The 21,024-nt window shown below is 41.8% G+C and overlaps 1 protein-coding gene across 2 annotated transcripts in view; it reads left to right on the top strand.

Annotated features, from left to right (window-relative positions):
* Positions 1–651: 651 nt before the first annotated feature.
* TTC28 (tetratricopeptide repeat domain 28) overlaps positions 652–21,024 on the top strand; it is a 108,117-nt gene continuing 87,744 nt past the window's right edge. For both annotated transcript variants that reach the window (XM_064727357.1, XM_064727355.1), the window contains exons 1-2: positions 652–777; positions 6,350–6,628. In XM_064727357.1, the coding sequence (XP_064583427.1) occupies positions 694–777; positions 6,350–6,628 (363 nt within the window). In that variant the 5' untranslated portion in view covers positions 652–693. The remainder of the gene's footprint in view (positions 778–6,349; positions 6,629–21,024) is intronic.

Genomic DNA, 21,024 nt, shown 5'->3' with positions numbered 1-21,024 from the left:
CCTTTGGGCTGCTGGCCATGTGTTCATAATTTGATTGCAGAAAGCTTTCTAAAGTTTCAGACTCAAATTTTCCCATGGAACAATAAGTTTCACTATGGTGAAGTGGCATCCACTTTTCACATAGATAAGAAAATATTTATCACTTATCTGCAGCACAAGAGTCTTCAGCATAATGCATTTTGTTCATTTCAAGAGGCAGGATGGCTTACAGCAGTTGGAAGTTGGGTTAAACAAAGTGCTGAGGCTCGCTGTGCCTGGTCAGTGCGGTGTCATTAGTGACCAGCATCACCACCTGCGGTCCGTGTGGGCCCCGCTTACTCTCGAGCTCAGGCTGCCGCTGCTTTTAGCCGACGGTCCCCCACCCGCACGGCGACAGAGCCGCATCCTCCGTGAGGACGGAGCCCGTCCGTGCTGGCGGAGAGGCGAGCGCTGCTCCAGCCGGAGCCTGCAGAGGAGCGGCCGGGCCGGGGCAGCCCGGCGGCAGCCGCAGGACGTCCGGCGCGGGCCCGGCGCCGTCGGGCGGGGGTGCCCGGGGTCCGGGCGGAGCCCAGCCCCGGGGCGGGGCCGGGGCACTGCGGGTCCCACTCAGCCGGGCCCGGAACGTGGCGCCGGGGGCCGGAGTGGGATCGGCCTGGCGGGGGCGGCGGCGGCCCCGGCCCCCGCAGGAGAAGGAGGAGGAGGAGCAGCAGCGCGATGGAGCAACAGGCGCCGCCGCCCCCGCCGGGGGCCGTGGCGGTGGGCCGGGCTCGGCGGGAGCAGGACGCGGAGCCTCCCCGGGTGAGTTGCCGCGGGACGGGCAGCGCTTGAGCGGCCGGGGAGGCGGGAAGGAGGGAAGGAGGCGCCGGGCCGGGCCGGACGCGGGCGGCGGGGGAGGCTGCGGGGCGCGGGCTGGCGGCTGTCCCGGCCGGAGCGGGACGGGGCTCGGCGGGGGCGCAGGCCCGGTGGCCCGAGGCGCGGCGAGGGGCCGGGCGGCCGTGGGGCAGCTCCCGCCGGGGCTCCGGGAACGCCAGGCCGAGAGCTCGGCTCCCTTCGCCCTGGGCACGCTGGGGTGCCGAGAGTGACCCCGCTGCCTGGGAGCCCCGGGGCGGGCGGGGGTCCCGGCCGTGAGGAGCGGCGGAGGGCCCGGGCCCGGCCCCGAGCGGGGCTCTGTGCCCCGAACGCCGCCGGCCGCCACTAGCTGGAGCGGGACCCTCGCGAGCACAGAGCTCGGATGTCGGCATGGGCATTGTGCTCGCTCTGGCGCCCCCGTAAACAAACTCGAGTCTCGCTGAAATCTACAAAGTTTGGAGGTGAGCGTGTCAGGTGTACTTGGCAGCGCTGCACAGCTCCTTACCCTGCTCCAGTGGTACAGAAAGTTGTTAGGAACTTCGTTAAGGGCTTTGTCACTGGCAGAGCTTAGAACCCGGGGATTGGGTTCAGTCAGCGCACCAGGAGTGACAGCAGATGTCACCAATTTGTCACCGATGTGGCTCTGCCCGTGACCGAGCACAGACTGGCGATCAGCGGGGCTGCTCCGGGCACAGCCTGCGCTCCCCGAGCTCGGTGTTGCAGCCCCAGGGATGCCCCTGGCTGTCGCCAGTGAATTTAGAGTTGAAATCCAGAGGGCCGAGTGCCTGTGCCTTCTTGTCCTTCCTCCTCTTCTCTTCTGGAGTTGTTCATAATTTTAGTGTCTTTCCTTTTTCTTGGAGGTTTTCACGATCTTTGATAATATCTCTCCTGCGCTTTCTTTTGGTGTGGAACAAGAGCTCTTCAGGTGCTAATGGAGCCCTTTATGGGCTCTTTGAAATGGATATGTGGCAAATGGATAAATTCCTAAACGGATGAGTGGATGTGCCTTGAAGGTTGCCCTAACAGGTGTTCCTCGAGTGAGCGAGGTTACTGTTCATGCCTGGCTTTTGCTGAATTACTGGTCCATCACTCCCTCGTGGCTGCCTCTGTCTCCAGACAGATCAGAGGGAAAGGTCTGTTTCCTCACTGATAGTTTGTGATTTAATTATATTTATATATAATTATTATTAACAATAACTAGCTTTAAAAATTATGTATGAACCAAAAAGTACTGTTTAAATTTGACTATGGATTAATTACAATTATTAGCAACATGTTATTACAATTACATTTGTAATTCTTACAATTTTTAGCAATATGTAGCATGCCTTAATTAGGGTGGATCTAACTGCTGTAACAAGTGCAGATCTCTCCAAGCTCAGTATTGGAAGCTCACAACTTTTTTCCATTTTTAAAAATTTTTAAAAGTAAAACCATTTTCTATAGAAAATCTTATTTAAGCTCCAGTTAAGAAAAAAATCTTTTTCCATCCTGTTGATAAGTTCATACCATCCTGCAGTGGCTTAAACCTCCAGTTCTGGTGGTCTTTCCTATCTTTCCATGGTATTTCTGTGGAAATTCTGCTCTGTTTAGGGGAAAATTGGCAAGGTTTCATATCTCTTCAGGAGTGTAGTACAGCCTGGCTGAAGTGCTGGCTGCTGGGAGGTATCAGGGACATACTTCATGTGCTTTATTTGTTCTTGGGCTCTTGTTGAAGCCAATTTCTATTGCAGAAAAACAGTAATTCCCCAGAATATGCAGAGAAACCATAAAACCATTTTACAGATTAAAATATAAGTTGTGTAGAAGTTTTCCTAGAAAGGGAAGCTCAGTTACAGATTTAAGCTGATTTTGGAAACCTGTATTTAGCTTAAGTTACTGTCACTCCTTTTTTTCAGAATCCATTAGGAATGCCAGTTTTTCTGCTTGCCTCTTTTTGTTTTTTTCCTCTTCCTAATGCTTTAATAAGTATCTTGAGCTATTTAGATAATTTAAAATACAAAAATTATACATGTCATACAGTATCTTTTTTGAAAAATTATAAATAATTTTTTTAAAAAGGTGTCTTAACTATGGACTTGCCACCCAAGGCATCATCAAATCAAATAAATTATTTGCATTATGTAGCATTAAATAGGAGGAATTACATACAAACCAGCAAGCTCAGAGGTATAACATTGGTGTTTTGATAAAACATTTACTTTTGTACCACATTGTTTTCTTTAGTCCTCTTGGAGCAGAATGTGGATTTGCTGTTGTCTCTTGTCATTCTTACTGGGACTCACTGGGAATCTGTTCCCCATGGATGTTCAGAGACATCTTTCAGTGTGTATGGGCACTTCTTGTATTTGATGGATGTTCTGTAGAGAGGACTAAGTTCAACAAGCTTGGTCAGTGAAGACAAAAGTTCTTGTAAGAGAAGTTTTGCTGTATATTCGAGTTCCTGTTTGCTTTGGGGGTGGTTGGGAGTTAATTTCATCTTGAAAAAGACCAAGGAAGGTTGTGTGTGTTTTAACACTCCGCTTCCATGGCCTGCAGGGTTAAATCCTAAGCACCTTCTCCCAGAGGAGACTTTCTCACCAGTGAAGGAAATTTGTTGCTGAGTCTGATCTGAAGGAGATATTGTGGAAGCTTCTGTCTGACATGACACTAAGAGCTGATTTCTGCTGTCTTATGCTGGTTTGGAGAAGTAGTGTTGAGAAGCTTGTGCCATCTTCTGATTTATGAGAAATATATGAGCTTCTGACTCAGACTTTCTCACTAAATCCTCTTCTGCACTTCATTAGAATCTCATTTGTTCTGCTGCACTAAGAAACTTCTTCTTTAGCTTTGGTTTAGTACATGCAAGCACCTTCTGTAGCAAAATGTTAGGCAGCCCAAAAATGTGCATTACCATCACCTTCCACTGTGTTAACAGGAGAGGAGCAGTGGTGAGCAGTGGAAAGTGGGGATGACTTTTTAATGAGTACTTTTTGTGAGTTGGTACCATAATCATAATCTTTTTTTATTTGTGGTTTGAGTGCCAGAGTGACTCAGTTTTACTGTTTCAGGGTTTTTTCTTTTAGCTCATGATGTTTTACTGCCTTACGTAGTTCTCATGATAGCAGGAATTAAACAGGAACATATTCCACAAATTACCATCATAGCTTCCTTTTTTCTTTTTTCATGAGATTGTTTAGCGTCACAGGATATTAGAGGCAGAAACCACTTCACTTGGATGCAGGGGATGTGTCCTCATGGATTTTCCTTGTTGTTACAGACTCCCAGTGTGATTCTGGAAGGATCATCACCAGCTTTGTGTGTGCATTTGTTTGTGCATAATAAACTGCCAGAAAAGACAGCTGTTGTTGGGCTTGTGTCACTGGTGCTCCTTGGGGTTTTGTGCCCTTGCTGAGGCCCCAGTGCTGAGGGCTCAGTAGCTCTTGGTGGTCCTGGGCTCTGTGGTCAGGCAGAGGGGTGGCTGAGATGCCACTGATGCCCCTGAGCTCTCCAGAGGCAGCTGTGCCTTCACACCAGGCCAGCCTATTGCTAGAGGACTTATGGCCACAGCTGGTGAGGAATCTATTTCTTGAAATATTTATCTTCTGAATAACTTAAGTTCATGGCCGGTTGTGGTACTGCTTGTGGAAGCTGCAGTTGTTAGCTCTGAATGTGATAAAAGCGTGGGAAATAGATGACATTTGGTATTTTTCATTGTCCCTGATGCAGGTCAGTGACCAGGAAATTCTCAGGGAGGGAGGCAACAGCCACCTTTAGACACATGAAGAAACTGCTGTCCCTGGCACCTGGGTACTCACCAGCCCCCTTTCCTGCAGTACCTCCAAGCCTTCTGCTGACTAATTACCTTGCTCAGGGTTTCCTCAGCTTTGTGTTTGGACACGTGCCCATGTAGCTGCTGAATTTTCATACTCAGTTCTTACCCTCAGGTCACAACAAGCTGTCCATGGGATGAAGTTTATTGTCAGATCTCACAGATGTGTGAGTTATTGCACTGCTTGAATGAAGCAACGTGTTCAGTGCTAGCATTAGCAAGAGTACTATAGAAAAAGCAACCTCACAGATGAAAGGAAAATAGGTTTTGGTTCAGTCTACTACAGGACAAGAAACAGTACATTTACTGACATAAAGGAGATTTGGATATTAGGAAAAATATTTTAATTATTAAAATCTTGAAGCAGTGTAAGGAGATTGCTTGAGTAAAGAATAGAATCTCCTTCAATAGAGAAGTTTAGAAAAAGCTTGGACAAACATACAAACACTGTCAGAAAAGAATGGATATAATAAGAAAAATAAGAAATCATTAGTTTCTAACTTGATGCTTTTCTATTGTTGTTATTTGACTTAAGGAAGAAAGGAAAAAAAAAAAGTCTATAGACCAATTGATCCTTGTGACAGGATGTCAGTTTGCAGCTTGCTTCCCTTTCCACCTTTAAAAATATTCCCCAGCTGGCTCTGGTAATGTATTTAAGCCCTGTGGTTGTTGTGTTGTGGTAACAATATGTGATATTCTTAAACTTTTTCAATTTGCAGGACTAAAACTAGATGACACCAATCTTAATTATAGTAGTCTGAACCTTTAATGAATATTTTCAAGTACTTTGTATGTTACCATATGTATTGTGTTGCCTGTTGCCAGATACTGTTACTGCACAGCTCCCAACTGCCTTGTGATGAGAGCTGGACTGAGATGTTCTGCTGAGTTCTTGAGTGTCCTTGGGAGAGAGTAGGGTTTGCATGACAGAAACAATCACTGACTGCAAAGGGGACTGCAAACTAGGATTTTCTGCAGCTCACTTTAAAAAATGTCTTATAATTAGAAGGCTTAAATATTTTTTCTTTGTTATTTTGTATTACTTGAAGTTGTCAGTGTGGGAGGGTAGCTCTGCTGAGGATGACTGTTCTGTTGTTACAATAAATTGTATGTCCCACTTACGTCTGTGAATGTATATGGTTCTAAAAACTCCTCCTTCCCTTCTCAAATATGAACAATTTGCAGCTGCATGTTGTTGGGTATGAGGTTTGTGAGCAGAGGTTGCAGGGCAGGTTCTTTGGTTTGGAGAGGTTTTACACGTTTTTCCATTGTCTGTGTATACCTGTGCTTCTCCATGATATCAAACTTCAGATGTACCAACATCATCTTCATATTCACAGCTGCCACCTGTTCTCTACCTGGCAGCTCTGCTTAGTGCTGTAGAATCCAGTAGCATGGCTGAGGAGAAAAGCACTTCTGAGCATGTGGAGTGCAGCATTTGTAAACAGACTGCAGCTGCTCTTTTGTCTAGAACATTTATAGGGAATGATGTTTTGCAAGACTCTTTCTGGTACTCCTGTACCCTCAGAAAGAGATTCAATAGACAAACAATTTACTTTTTTAAGAAGTTCTGGTTCTGAAGTCGTCATTTGTTCTGCAGTGATGCTGGTGGCTTTAATTTTTGCTGTACAGTTTCTAATAGTTTAATCTCTTTTTTGAGTAGCTTTTTTTAACACTAACACACAATTTCTCCCTTTTCCCCGCTGTCAGCTTTCTTTCTGTGGATCAAAATCCTTGAGAAGAAAAAGTCCCGAGAGTCCCATGCTGAGCAAAGCCGAGTTTGTGGAGAAGGTTCGGCAGAGCAACCAGGCGTGCCATGACGGCGACTTCCACACGGCCATCGTGCTCTACAACGAGGCGCTGGGCGTGGACCCCCAGAACTGCATCCTCTACAGCAACCGCTCTGCAGCCTACATGAAAATCCACCAGTATGACAAGGCCCTGGATGATGCCATCAAGGCACGGCTCCTCAATCCCAAATGGCCAAAGGTAAGGAGCTGTATTTGTCTTCTGTGTGTTATTGTCCTCTAGGGGAAGGTGGAAATCCTGTTGGTCACTTATACTCACATAGCGACTTCACCTTGAGCTTAAATTTCTGCTTGCATGCACTGCCAAATAGGGAAGGCTCTCCATTCATTTGTTTGAACACCAGAGAGTAACGCAACATGCACACATGCTACCTCAATTTGTCTTCCAAATATGCCTTAGCAGGATAATTAGATAGTAATGGCTTAAATCTAAATCACAATTTAAGCAACATTTTGGGTAAAGATTAGTGTCTAGTATATGTATATTAGTATATGTAGCACCCAGCGTAAAAGACTGTGTGTATTTCTGTACTAAATCTGGTTTTGCTAAAAGCTCCAGATAATAATGTTGGGGAAGATGAAACAGTAAAGCCTTTTAAATATGTTTGCCTGGCAAAAGATTTTGAGAATATGGAAACTATAAGTGAGGTAGAAATGAAAGCAAGCTTTGAGATACCTTAATTACTAAACAGCTGGGAAATAATGGTGTGGCCAGCTGAAGGTAATCCCCTTTTGATGAGACAATACCCTTGTGGAGGTGTTCACAGGGGTCCCAGGACAAGAGAAGAGATGAGAATCTTGACTCTATGTTTCAGAAGGCTGATTTATTATTTTATGGTAGATATTATATTAAAAAATTATATACTAAAACTATACTAAAAGAATAGAAGCAAGGATTTCTTCAGAAGGTTGGAAAGGAATAGAAATGGAATGAAATGATAATAAAATCTTGTGACTGAGCAGAGAGTCCGAGACAGCTGGGCTGTGATTGGCCATTAATTAAAAACAACCACATGAGACCAATCAAAGATGTACCTGTTGCATTCCACAGCAGCAGATAATTATTGATTTTCTTTTCCTCTGAGGCTTCTCAGGAGAAAAAATCCTAGCAAAGGGATTTTTCATAAAATATGTCCATGACATACCTTCTGCTTGCAGACAGGTCCAAGGGTCAGAGCAGACCCCACTAGCTTGGCAGAAAGAGTCCAAAGAGTAGATTTTAGGATTTAAAATGTAACACAGTATGATAATGTAGTGATTCTTATAGGCTGTATGGAAATGCTATAGGATTTGTATCCTGGACTGGATTGGTTAGTGCAAATTAGATTATTCAACACAGAAGAAAATTTATGGTATTGTAATGGGAACCTCACTCTCTCCCATCCTCTTTACCCAGGAACACTCTTGCCTTCTCTCTCTTTCCACTCTCTTTACTTCTCTTGGGCCTGCTCTGAGCTGTGGCTGGCAGCTCCCAGCAGGGCCCTGCTCCCAGGCCCTTTGCAATAAACCCCAAGTTCCTGACCTGGCTGCAGAGATCTCTCATCTCTGTCTGTCCTGACCATCCTACCCCCTGTTGCTCCTACATAATAATATATTTTCTCTTTAAAAGTTGTTTGACTTGAATTACCTGTTGGGTATTAAACAGTTTTTCTGTATAAGCATACTGTTCCCCAATGGGAGTATGCTACTATTTTACTGTTTTAACACAGCATGGTTCCTGGGTTGTGAAGACTAGACATCTGTTTTAATGTTTAACATAGTCAGTATTCATCAGCATCCAGGAACATGTGGTTCCAAAACTTTGAGAGGTAGCATAGACATTCTTATTAGTACTTTGGAATGATAAGGTCTTTCAAAATGCTGTTCAAAGAGTGTTTGTGTGTAGTATAGTTTGGACAAACATTTGAAGAAATATGTGTCTTGGCATTCTGAGTCAGACTGACTATGTAAGGAAACATTTGTAAAGAGTAAATGATGTTGGTTGCCTCTTCCTTCTGGGCTTGCTTCCCACCAGCTGCCATTGATTGCTCCAGTAGCTGCCTGGCCTTGGCTAGTCCAGGGCCAGCCCTTTGCATGCTAATTGATTTTAACAGCATCTGCTCCAGATTCCATTTCTCCTGTCAATCCCTCACCCATCCTTATGAGCCACTTCAGCTAAAGGTGCAGTTTAAGAGCAGACTCATCACCCAGGTTCCTCTCCTCAGAAATTAGAGCAGGTGGCAAGCAGGGTGCTCTGCACCAGCTGGGCTCCAAACTATTGAAGCTTTCTTCTCTTTCAAAGCAGATCACTCTTAATTCTTGTATTTTCATTTACAGTCGTTGATTAGCCTCTAGAAAAGCTTTTTCATATGCTTCCTTAAGACTTTATTAGTCCACACTAGAACAGAGTCCTGCTTTGTCAGGGAGATGATTTATCAATGATTTATCTTCACAGATGGAGTGGTTCAGAATGGGCTCCCAGGGAGGTGCTTGAGTCACTGTCCCTGGAGGTTTTAAAAAAAGCCTTGATGAGGCACCCAGTGCCATGGTTTGGCTGTAAGGTGATGTTAGGTCACAGCTTGGACTCCATGATCTCCAAGGTCTTTTCCTATCTAGTTTATTCTGAGATTCTGTTTTCCTCATTTTCAACATTTACAATTTCTTGAAAGGTGTATTTGTATTTTTATTACATATTTAATCCTAATTTTAGCCAGAACAAGGAAGGGTGTACTTTGGGGAACGAATTAACTAGTGTGGCGTGTTTTGAACACAGACATTTCAAGAATATCTGATAGCAGAAAGTAGGCAGTGGTGTTCAGAAGCTGAGAGGAGGTGCAGATGGTCGAGTGCCAGTTTGCAGAGTGTCCCTACACAGTGCAAGGATGTTTATTTCCTTGCGTGTGTTTGTGGAACTTGTCAGAGACAAAAGGAGGACTCTGTCTGAAGTTGAAAGCTTGTGTATTTCAATGTCAACCTTTATTTACCAATTTCTAAAAGATTATTTTTTTTCATTGATAGAACAGAACGGGGAAGATCAAAACTTCTGCATACAAAGTCTAAGCAAGTTTATTAATTAGCCAGAAGAGGGAGCTTAGTAGGGACAACTGGTATTTGGTTTGAAAGGCCTGAGTTTTAAATACAGAACCTGACTTCCTTTTCCTTAGGAAGTAGAAATATTAATTTGAATGCAGGTTTTTTTGAGTTTTGAACTATTAAATATAAGTTTCTATATTTATTTTCCTCCTTTGGGTACAAACTACATTTCTTAGGTAGTTTGTTAATTCCTATTTATTTAATTCCTATTTTGTTTTTGCTCCTACTCCACTTAATGCTTAACATCAGTTCAATAAAATCTGTGGCTGAAAGTCATGCTCTTAACATCCCCACCCCAAAATCTTTTTTTAAAGCATTAAATAATGTTGGGTAATGAGCAGGTGTGTTTATACAAATGCACATGCTTATCTATGCAGCTCAAGACATGAACAATGAGAAAGTGATTGCAGAGAGAAACATCAGATCTCTTACAGACCACAGGAACTTGTTGTGTGTGGCTGAAACATGTTTATAACAACAGCACATAAAGCTGTTCATAGCCTTTGTCTGAGAGGGCTGGCTTGTGTGTTCTGCTGTTTGAAAAATATTTTGTGTACATAGCACTGAGAAATGCAGGGATAACAGAATAATTCAGGAATTAAACTGCATTTTGGAAATATCCAAGAGGCAAATCAGATCATGCTCATTTTGTTCTTTGATTTTCCATTGAACAGTTTTCTTTGTTTTGCTGTCGATTGTGCTGTAGAAAATTTTTATTCTATTTCTCTTCACAGCTGCACAGCCTTAGGCATGGTGCATGAAAATGGAGGGATATATATTATGTGACTCTGATACCTGAATAGTCTCTCCTTAGTTCTTGCTGATTTTGAGGTATTTTTAAATTCTCACATTATAGGAAAAATGCTGTGGCTTAAGTAGTTTCAATTTGGACCTAATTCTGTGCTAAAATGTAGATTTCCCTTCCTGTTGAGTGCTGGCTCAGTGCTGTGACAGCTAACAAAAGGTACAAACAGCCTACTGCGACTGAACAATTAACTGGGTTTTGGCATTGATTTATTCTCTTAATCTCTCAACAAAAAAGTTGTTCATTAACAGGAGATGAAATGACTTTGTCAGAATTGAATACATTTGGCTAATAGGAGCATTCACAGCCTAAGACAAATGGAAGCAAGAATCACAAAGATGGATGTTTTCAGCACTCTGAGGGGTACCTTGATTTTATTTGATTTCTTTGTCCTGTGTGAGTAGAAGGATGCTGACTGTACCATTAGTGGCACTGTGCTGTTGGAAGCCCCAGGGACTGGAGCTTGAGGAGCAGCATTCCCTGAAAAGCACAGTGGGGTCCTGAATGAGAGGGGGCCAAGCTGGCAAATTGAAGATCAGGGTTCAGTAATGATCTCTGATTATTGCTACTGTTCAAGCCGCTAGGCAGGGAATAATCTTATTTCTTAAAACAGGACCACCTTTTTGTCTCAACCTTTTTTAGAGCTGAAACACCTTTTAGAGAAAAGCTGAATTGTCTGGAGAATGCAGTTGATGCAAAAGGAATGCCCTGTGCATATGTAATTCAAAAGTAGCTAGGAAGAATTACAGCATTTTTCATCAGGCATGACTTTCTCTTATGGTCTTTGTTTCTCCTAATTTAAAATTATTGTCTCAATTTAAAAATGTGGCTTAGCGTCTCTAGTGGAGAAAAAATATGAAAGAACTGAAAGAAAGGGGAATTGTGAGCTGTGAAACCTTTGGGTGTTTGCAGTGAAGGAGGGTTTAGGTGTTGTCATCTCACTGTAGAGGAATTTGGCAGAGCAGATTGCACTGGTATTTTTTAAATGCCTCCAGCTGTCAGTCATTTGAGCAGGACTTTTACAAGAAGAAAGGACACTTGCATGTCCCCTTGCACTTCTCCTGACTGCCTGCTCATTTTATAAACAAACCTGCACATGCTCTAGCAATCCCTAACAACCTCAGAGTTTCTCAGTCAATGGCAAGCAGAGTGCCCACCCTCGGTCTCATGTAAAACTTTTGAGCAAAGAATGTGACTTGACCACATAACTTTTTTTCATGAATAGACCTCTTGTTTTTAATTTGATGAGCAAGGAACTTTCCAGTCCTGTCCTTCAGCTCACAGTCTGTCTTTAATTTGCAGAAAGTTGCATTCCAGTTTTTCAGACATACATAAAACCATTTAACAGACTTTTTTTACTCTGCTAGAACTTGTGTTACGTTATCATGAGATTTGTGCATTTCTTTCTGTCTTTTTGTGTTGCAAAACCACAGCAGAGCTGAAGTTGGCTGGGACCCTTGGAGATGAGTGCAGGGTCAGCTGGAGCAGGTTGTCCATGACTTTCTCTGGTCAGGTTTTGAATATCTCCAAGGGTGGAACCTCCACAGCCTCTCTGGGCAACATTTCCAAATCACCCTCACCTAAAAGTTTGCTGCACCCTCCTCCCTTTTTTTTTCCCAATTAGATATTAATATAATGAGCATCACGTAGTATTTTGACAGCTTTATGGACTTAGTGCTTTTCCCAATAGTCAAGTTCACTGGGGAATTATTCTCTGCATCAGATGAAATGGTTGTGGCATTGTTGGGGGAAAACTGCTGTGCAGATAAGTTGTGTAGGTTCTCCTTTCCCTAAATTCCTAAAATTACAGAGCAGCAGCAGTGCAGCATGAGAGTGGGGGAGAGGGACACAGTGGACTGATGACACTATAGTTATGTCATCCTAAAAAAAAATATGTATTTTCACATGTAGTGGTTGTCTGTCTTAGAGAAGTACACAAGAAAAATGGCTCCTTTCTAAGAAATCAGTTTATTGCCTTAGAATTAGAAAAGCTTATAGAGGTACTTGAGCTCAGCATGCAACAAATCAACACAAATTTTCCAAGCACTTACTGTAGGGTTTCATTATTCCTCCCTTTGTTTTCTGGAACTCTTTTGTATATGGAATAAAGCAACCTAAAATTTTCTTTTATGGAATTAACTGCAGTTATTCTACTTAGTCTAAGTGCTGTGATGTAAATTTCTCTCCTGGAAGGTTGGTAGTTTTTTACCCCACAGTTCTCTTGCCACTGGAACTAGTTTTATTACTGTGCAGGAATGGTATAGTGGGTTTTATTCCTCCTATATCTGAATATCCAAAGCACAAATGCAGAAGTAATTCTGAAATGCAGAAGTGAGGATTGATCTGCAAGGGTGATATTTAAGAAAAATATCTTGTTACCTGCTGCTCATTGAGATTTAGGCACATTACCACTAGATAGCATTTTAAGACATTTGGACTATTTTCACTTATTTACACAATGCTGGGTTTTGTACCCCATAGTTTCAGACTAGAACCTCAGTGTGTGTTGTTACCTCTTTTTCTCACCTACCCAAACCTTGAGGAGTTAACTGCCAGATGATTTTTCTTCTCAGTTTTTGGTTCTTCAGAAGTTTGTTCCTTCAGTTTTGTTATTCTTAAGAATGATATATATTCCCCGTTTTCACTCAGCATAAAAGGATTGAGCTTTCTCATCTTGGAGATTAATTCCTTTGCTAGTATGACCATAGTGGTGACTGATTGTGAAGTTGTGCAGTTGTGGAGGGTTGCAGTGATGTGTGGAGAAATGAGTGAAGCACATGAGAGGGCGCTCTGCACTCAGGCGTTCAGCAGGGCCTGGGACCTCATTTCAGCTCTGCAGAAATTCACATTTTTTGGGATACTTTTAAGTGGAATTTCGTCAATTCCTTTCCACAGTCGGTGCTGTTCTTGCTGCCCAGTGTGTTTGTCGGACATCAGGCAGGAGTGGTGGCAGGGCAGTGCTGGCAGATCTGGCTCCTCAGTGTCACTGATGCTCAGCAGTGGAGGCAGAGCAGCTGCTCTGAGCTGTGCTTTCTGAAATGCTTTGCTTTGCACTCACTTTATCTGGATTTCTTTGCATTTTAATTGTTTACTCTAATTGTGTTACCCTACTGTCTTTATGCCCCGTATCCGCATCTATTTTTCCTTTTGCTACAATTACATTATTTGCTGCTTTGATTAATCAAATCACCAACAACCATGTGTCAGATGTTTTTGGTTTTGTTCTGCAGCAAACAGTCCTGTTTTTCTCAGGGTTTGCCATCCTGGTCTTGTCCCAGCTCTCTGAATTTATGCTGTAGTTCTGGTTGGCCAAGCACTAGAATTTGAGTGCCCAAGATGTTGTGGATGATAAGGAGTGCATCAAACCCTCCTCTCCTTTGAGAGCTGCCCATTGGTGGCTGAGTGACAATAAAGAACAGAATTTGAGTGGATTCAAGGATGCTGTATCTGGTTTCTCTGTGATAGACAAGAATGCTCTTATAAACCTGCATTTCTTCTTTGGGTATACAGGCTGATACATCACGGCATTTCTGGACATCACTGGATCCTCATCACAGACCTATAATCTCAACCAGTCTCTGAGGAAATTAAATTAAATTGAGAGTTTATGAGAACAAGTAGACAGGAGAAAACACTAAAAATGGAGAAAGCAGGAAATTGCCTTGACTAGAAAATCAGTAGGAAGCACTCAAGGATACCATTTACACTGTGTGCTACGCTGTGCCAAGGGCAAGAAAACCCAACCAATTAGCAAGGGCCTTGCTGAGAGCTCCCTGACAGCTGAAAATACATCCAGGGCTTAACATTCCATCTTCCTGGCCTTATGGAGCCAGCAGGGGTTTGTTCAGGTCATTCCATCTCCCCGAGTGAGATGTGAAGTGCCTGTGATCATGTACAAGGAGGAGATGCAGCACAGGGATAATTGCTGCATTAAGCACAGGCATTTTCTGAGACAAGAGCATGGTGACAGTTCAAACTAATGCAAGCAGGGAAGAGGTTTGTGGCAATTATTTTCATTTCTATAACCTGTTGTTCTCTGAGTCACTGCTCCATTTGTGTCTGAGGGCACTGAGGTCTGAACTGCTGCACAAAGCAGGTGACATTTCCCTTTTGCCACAAGCATCTTTGTACATGATTTTCATTTTCTCCAAAGAGGAAATTATAAAGCCTCTTATGTTACATGGAACAACAGAAATAATTGCTATTTATCAGCTATTATCCACTGACAGAGAATTTGCCCCTGAAGTTTAAAAGAAAGGTTGCACAATATTGTAGTTTCTATCATGTAGTGAATGGACACTCTAGTTTCAATTTTATTTTCTGGGTTTATGTTAGTTTTGAACTCTTCCTTTCTTCCCTTCACTCAGGAATGTCAAGTTTCTGTCCTGGAAGTCAAATAACTGAATTTCTCTAAAAGTTCTTAGAAGTCTATCATAGACACAATTTTTTATGCTCTTCAGTGCAGTTATTTTTGTAATTTCTGATGACTTTACCAGAAGCTGGCAGTGGCATGCAAATTCCTGTACTGCTTTTTTCACTTTAAAGCTGTTGAGGAACCAGCTCATAGAAAAAATATATGGATATATATATTCATATCATCATATGAATATTGATGTATATAAAAATATAATAAAGGCATTTTTCTTAGTGTCCAGTATTTGAAACTGTTCTCCTCAGGCAGTGGATGTGATGGCTTTTGTTAGTCAGGGTCAAAATTCTATTCCATGTGCTTGATAGGTCTGGAGCTGAAAACTATTCCTTCAGTTTTTCTTGTGTTAGAACTAATACAGTGCTCACTTCCCCTAATGGAAAACTTATTTTTTATTTAGACAAGTGTTAAATTCATGGTTTTATGATTAATTTTTAATGAACTTCTTCAAAGATGTATACCAAGCCCTAGATATTCTGGATGCTAACAAAGGGAAAATGTACTTGGATGAAACATTTGTTAATAGAAGCTCGTCTCATATGGGAAGTGGAAAGAAACTTTCTTGAAACACTGGAGAATGGGTAGTTCAGGCGTAATTTTCCAACTTTTTTCAGGGTGAAAAAGGAGGTTAATTTTTGCCAAGTATTTTACTCCTTGTGGCTATCTGCTTGCAGGCTCCTGCCCTTCACAAATAAAACACAAAAAACAAGACATAGCAGAGAGGGGAATGTGAATTATACAAAATAAACAATTAAACAATTTAATGATAATTGAATAATTACTGATTTATGTAATAAAGGTGATTTTATAAACCCACAGCCTTCTTCTGCCTCTTGGAGAGCCCTGCTCCCCTCTGATAGGAGGTGTTGGCTGTTCCATGAGAATTACTGTGCTAAGATTGAAGGGCCACGTGGTGGAGTTTAAGCCCTGGTGGGTAGGAGATGTTTAAGGAAAGAGGAATTGTGGGGTTGGTTTACCTGGCAAAGATGTCAGGCAGATTCAGAGATTTTGGGGCTTTCTGTCCTCGAGGTTACATTTGAGCTCTTGTATCTTCATTATCACTCATGGGCTTCTCATGAACTGAATTTCTGAGCCCGTTTGTCTTGTGAAGCCATAACAAGTAGTGGAATTCAGGTTCATAATTTTTCTGAGTGTGTGAAGAAGCTGGTGAAAGGTGGTTTTAACCCTGGTAATGTTCAGTTCTGCGTTTGCTGGACAGCTCCCCCCTGAGTTGGGCAGGCATGGTTGGGTCCTGCCTCACTCTGGTGGACTTTTGCAATAACTCAGGAAAGGAATTCTACACATATTTTCTTACTTTAATTTTTTTTTTTCTTAATTGGTCCAAAGTACAAAATAATGCTTCTCCTTTACTTTTCCTTTACCACATGAGTAGGAAGTGGAAAACAATCTACTATCAGATTTTGTTGTTGTGTAACCTTTAGCCCCCCTCAGTTATCGCACAGGAATACCTGTAAGTTCTTGATCAGCTCTTGGTTTTCATTGCTTAGACATCTTGTTTTGGCCCTGATAGCTCTCCTGCAGTGAGCCACAGCGTTACTGGAGGTTTGTGATCACTAATAGTGATTAATTTTAATGACAGTTGCCCTGAATCCTCTCCCATGCCTTTAGAGATACATGTCAAGCTTCAAGGCCTCTTATTCATTTAAATGTTCTCTGGGAAAACAGAGTAGTAGTCTCACTCTGGAGAATTCAGATGTGCGATGTGCTCATGTTTATTTTATGGTGATACATCTCATTCAGTTGCCATTGTTACCAGGCTGTGCAAGGAAATTACTTTTTATCATGAGTAGGGTGGATAGGAAATGCATGCAACTGTATTTCAGGGAGTAAATTTTTCATGGTTATAGCCCATGGGTACTAAATAAAAAATGTCAGCTTCTTGGGTTTGGTTGCACTCTGAAAGTGTGCTGAGAAATAATGGCTTTTGTGACTGTTTGGGAAAGGACAGCTACAGCACTGAGCCCTCCTAGGCTTAAAGCAGAAAATATGTGCACTTAACTCAGATGGAAATGTTTGGTATTGCAAGGTACAGTCACTGAGGCTTTGGAAAGCTGCAGCAGAATAGGGAATGCAGCAAAAAAGGAGCGTGGATAACAGGAGTGTATATAGTAAATGTGCTTTTTAAGGAGCCTAAATTAGTGTTCCAATGAATAAAAAGAAAATCAGTTGCCTGTATGATTTTTGTGCCCTCCCACATTTGTTCTGCTTGATCTCACACTGCACTGAGTGAGGATTCTGATCCTGGAGTCTGCAGAGGGAGCAGCAGCGAGCTCTCAGTTAATGATCCAAACCAGCAACTCACTCCTGGCTCACACACATCCATTGTCTCTGGTGCTCTCACACAATTTCTCCTCCCAAATACTAATGCTTTTGTTCTTTTTTCTTCTGTGTCCCCACACAAAATTGTTTGTATTTAAAATTGGTTTTTATTTTATTTTGTATTAAATTTTGTTTGTACTAAACAGAAAAAAAATCACAAAAATGTAGTTTTTATTGTTTGTTAGTTTAGAGTGCTCAGTGCTGTTAAGTACAGTGATAAATCATATCTGGTGTTATAAATATTTTTAAGCATTTGTAAATATGGTGCACATTGTGTTGGGTTTGGTTGGTGCTTCATAAAACCAGGAAAATCTAAAATTGGTATGAAAATAACCATCTGTATTTCACTAATTAAAAATTTACTGCAGTTTCTGTGAATTCATGTTTCATAAAATCACACTGTAGAACATAAAGAAGCAACTTGAATGTAGCAGATCTACAATTCTCCATTCTGTGAATCTCAGTTAAAGACAGTTTTGCCAGGAAGGTAAATGCAGTGATCTTTCAAATGCTGAGTTTTCTGAAGGACTTTTGTGTATATTTAACTGAATTTTTTGCTTTCTACCATGGTAAAGAAAGCAGTGTTTACATTTTACTTTAGGTATCTCTGTGAATCTCTCTAGTGCTACAACCCCCAAAAATTCTCTCAGTACAACATAAAGAAAGCTTGTTTTGTAGTTATTTTCCTTTCTTTGGGGTTTCCCCAGTCCCTTGGCCTCTGAAGTGAGCAGTAGGATTGTTCAAACAATCACACTTTGAGTATTGTGTAGCCTTCAGTTCCAGCCTGAGGTTGTGTTTGAGGAACTGGCTCTGAAGGTCAGGTACTCACAGTTGTGTGGGAATTCCATCTGCTGATTTTTAGTGAGGTTGCAATAATAAAGGTGGAGAAGCACATACTGTTTGTGATCTAGAGGTACAAAAATTTTATTGCTGGAAATAGACAGGAAACAGGCACAATAAAATTTTTTTACTCTTGAAGTATTTTCCAACTTCTAAATAGCTAAAAAGCCTTGAACAATGTCTGGCAAGTTTTTATTTTACCTGAAAACAAATGGAGGATATGAACATTTGTCTCATAATCTAGAGAAGGCTAAATTTGCAGTCAAAAATTTAAGCAGATATCCAGAACAACTGGTTTTTATAACCTAAAGGACCCTGGGACACTTGCACAACAAAAGTTGTTTTGTTACTTATTCCCTGCTCACAAAAATTAACCATCTGCTCATTAGAAGTGTTACAAATGGAAGAGCTGAAATGGGGCTGGTATGGCTTGCAGCTTTTTGGCAGCTGCTGAGAGCCATAGCAGGGTTTAGCAGTGCTTTTCCTGGAATCACAGAAGGGTTTGGGGTGGAAGGGAACTTAAAGCCAGCTTGTTCCAGCCCCCTGCCATGGGCAGGGACACCTCCCACTGTCCCAGGTTGCTCCAAACTCCATCCAACCTGGCCTTGGGCACTTCCAGGGATGGAGCAGCCACAGCTGCTCTGGGCAATCTGTGCCAGGGCCTCCCCACCCTCAGAGACAAGAATCTTAAGTGGCATGGAGGTGCTGATATGAGAAATAACAGAATGTGTGAGCACAGTCCACATCCCAGCCATGCTGTGCCACACACACAGTGAGGTCACTGAGGGGCCTCTGCCACCTGTCACAGGAATGTTCTAGAGTGCACACCCTTGAAGGACTATTGTGAAATTTCTGTTGTTCCTACCAATGCAAGACTCAATCCTTTGGGAGCTTCAAGTCCATATTCTGTGCTTATTGTAACACAGAATTCACATGAAATGGCTTGGGTGGGATGGCACCTTTGGAGACCATCAAGTCTAAATGTCTTTAAAGCAAATGTGCATCTCTAGGAGGTGTATGGTTTTTGGAACAAGCTTTGATACAACAAGATATGGAAGAGATTTTATAACTGAAAAATTTTAATTTTGGTGCCTGGCTTGGACATGTGCTGAGATCCTTCATGCAGTTTGCTGGTTGTAATGTTTGAGGAGCACATGGACAGTGTGTTCAGGTGCCTAATATTTCATGGCTAAACCCTCATTTGGGGCATCTCAGAGCTACAGAAAGTGACAGCTTTCAAGATAATGCCTTTATAATAAAGGTAATAAACTTTAAACAGCTGTAGGTTTACATGCAGTCTGCTTTGCAAATAGGTTTCAGTTATCTTTGCAGTCAAATCTCTTTTCAAGATGTTCTGAAAAGTAAAAATCAAGTAAATACATTTTCAGCTCTAGTTTTTTGATGCTGCTGTAACTGGGTGAACTGGGGAATTGGCTGATGCATTTCAAAGGAGTAATTGAGATAATTTTTGAGTTAGTTTGATTTGACATGATTATAAGCTTAGCTGTGAAATAAGAAGATTCCTGTTTTTACATAACTGAATAGTAGTTGAGGCTGAAAAACTCATGCTTAGAACACTGACACTTTCCTGAAAGATAAATATGCTAAATAAGACTGACCTTGCTGTTGAAATGAGCAAGGGTAATTGCTAATAGAGAAGATGATGGATTAAGATTATCATCTATTGAGCTGGCACTGGCAGCACCCACAGCTGTCACAGTGGTGGCCGAGCTGCAGGAAGGAGAACACCTCTTCAGAAGGTGGAGAAGGTGGGTGGACTCAGCTATTGAAGGACAGCCTTGATAGCCCTCTCTGTTTTGCTGTAGCAATTCCAAGAGGGTAATTAATCATGTGGGGCTATGTCTCAATCTAGGGCTGATGCACTGCATTCTAATGAAACTCATTAGTGCTCCATCTTTATGAGCACAGGATAACTTTTCTTTAAAGCTGCTATAAAGATTCTGTCAGGAATAACTTGCCATGAAAACAGACACAGAACTGAAATTCAGGAACATGAATTTCCTTGCATTGCTGTTGCAAGTGAGGAAGAACCAGAAATATTCGGGACTCCCTGAGTCAAAACAAACCACCCTGTAACAGTCAGAAGAGGAGTTCCTGCTAAAAGGATCATTGACTCTTCCTTCTTCAGTGTTTTTTAAATATGATATTTCTAAGGTCTTTTACTTTATCTACAGTTGGGATTCTCTTTTTACCATGTATTTCCCTACCGAAAGTAAAAAGAAAAATACATTATCCCTGGAGTATCATATGTGGCAATTAATTAATCTGAGATATTTTCAGGGGAAAAGGTAGTATAAACAAAGCATACATTTCAGTGTGAGAAACACATAGTTATGTGTATATAGCATGTTTTAATCTTTATTAATGTAAAAAAAATACTTAAACACTGGTTGTCACTGGAAAAAGTACTAAAATAAAAATTATTGTTTAATTATAGTACTGGATGTAAAGAAATTCAAGGGTGTTTACTGGGTGACCTTTCCAAGAGTGCTCTGAAGTGAGTGGCAGTAGCCACAATTACTGAGTGCATTACCTGATGCCAAACACAGCAATTGGGCTTGAGAACCTTCAGTCAGGGGGGCAGGCAATAGGAAAAAATTGCTTTTTCATTTGAGAGTGCAGTGACTTGAAATCATTCAAGTGCCCTCATTTTTTCTGTTCTGGAACATTAGACTGATATCTGGAAATGCTCTGGTGGCAAGCAAAGGAGATGTCAGTGGAATCACTGTATCTAGAAATGCAAGTACTGGCTTGGGAGAAATGGATTTATGGGCTGCTGCTGCCTTGAGCCAATGTGCCTGGTAATTTGTGACAGACCTGGCTTCTGCTGTGTCCTGTTTCTGTGGATAACCTCTGAGTGACCCTTGCCTGATGAGTGAGTTGGCTCTTTTGCACGAGACCACTTTGCATGAGAAGAAAACTGAAATTTGTCATTTTGAAATATTAATCTGTTGCAATTTTTCTCCACCCTTTGACAATTAAACCCTATTTAAGAGGAATCAGGTTTAGAGACCTTGTTTTTCACCTCTGTTAGTGAAATTATTGCAGGGAAATCTTGCAGTCTTATCTC

The sequence above is a fragment of the Zonotrichia leucophrys genome, chromosome 15 (assembly GCF_028769735.1).
Source record: "Zonotrichia leucophrys gambelii isolate GWCS_2022_RI chromosome 15, RI_Zleu_2.0, whole genome shotgun sequence".
Classification (NCBI taxonomy): Eukaryota; Metazoa; Chordata; class Aves; order Passeriformes; family Passerellidae; genus Zonotrichia; species Zonotrichia leucophrys.
The sequence above is the reverse complement of the archived record's forward strand: the minus strand, read 5'-3'. Positions and strand labels throughout refer to the sequence as shown.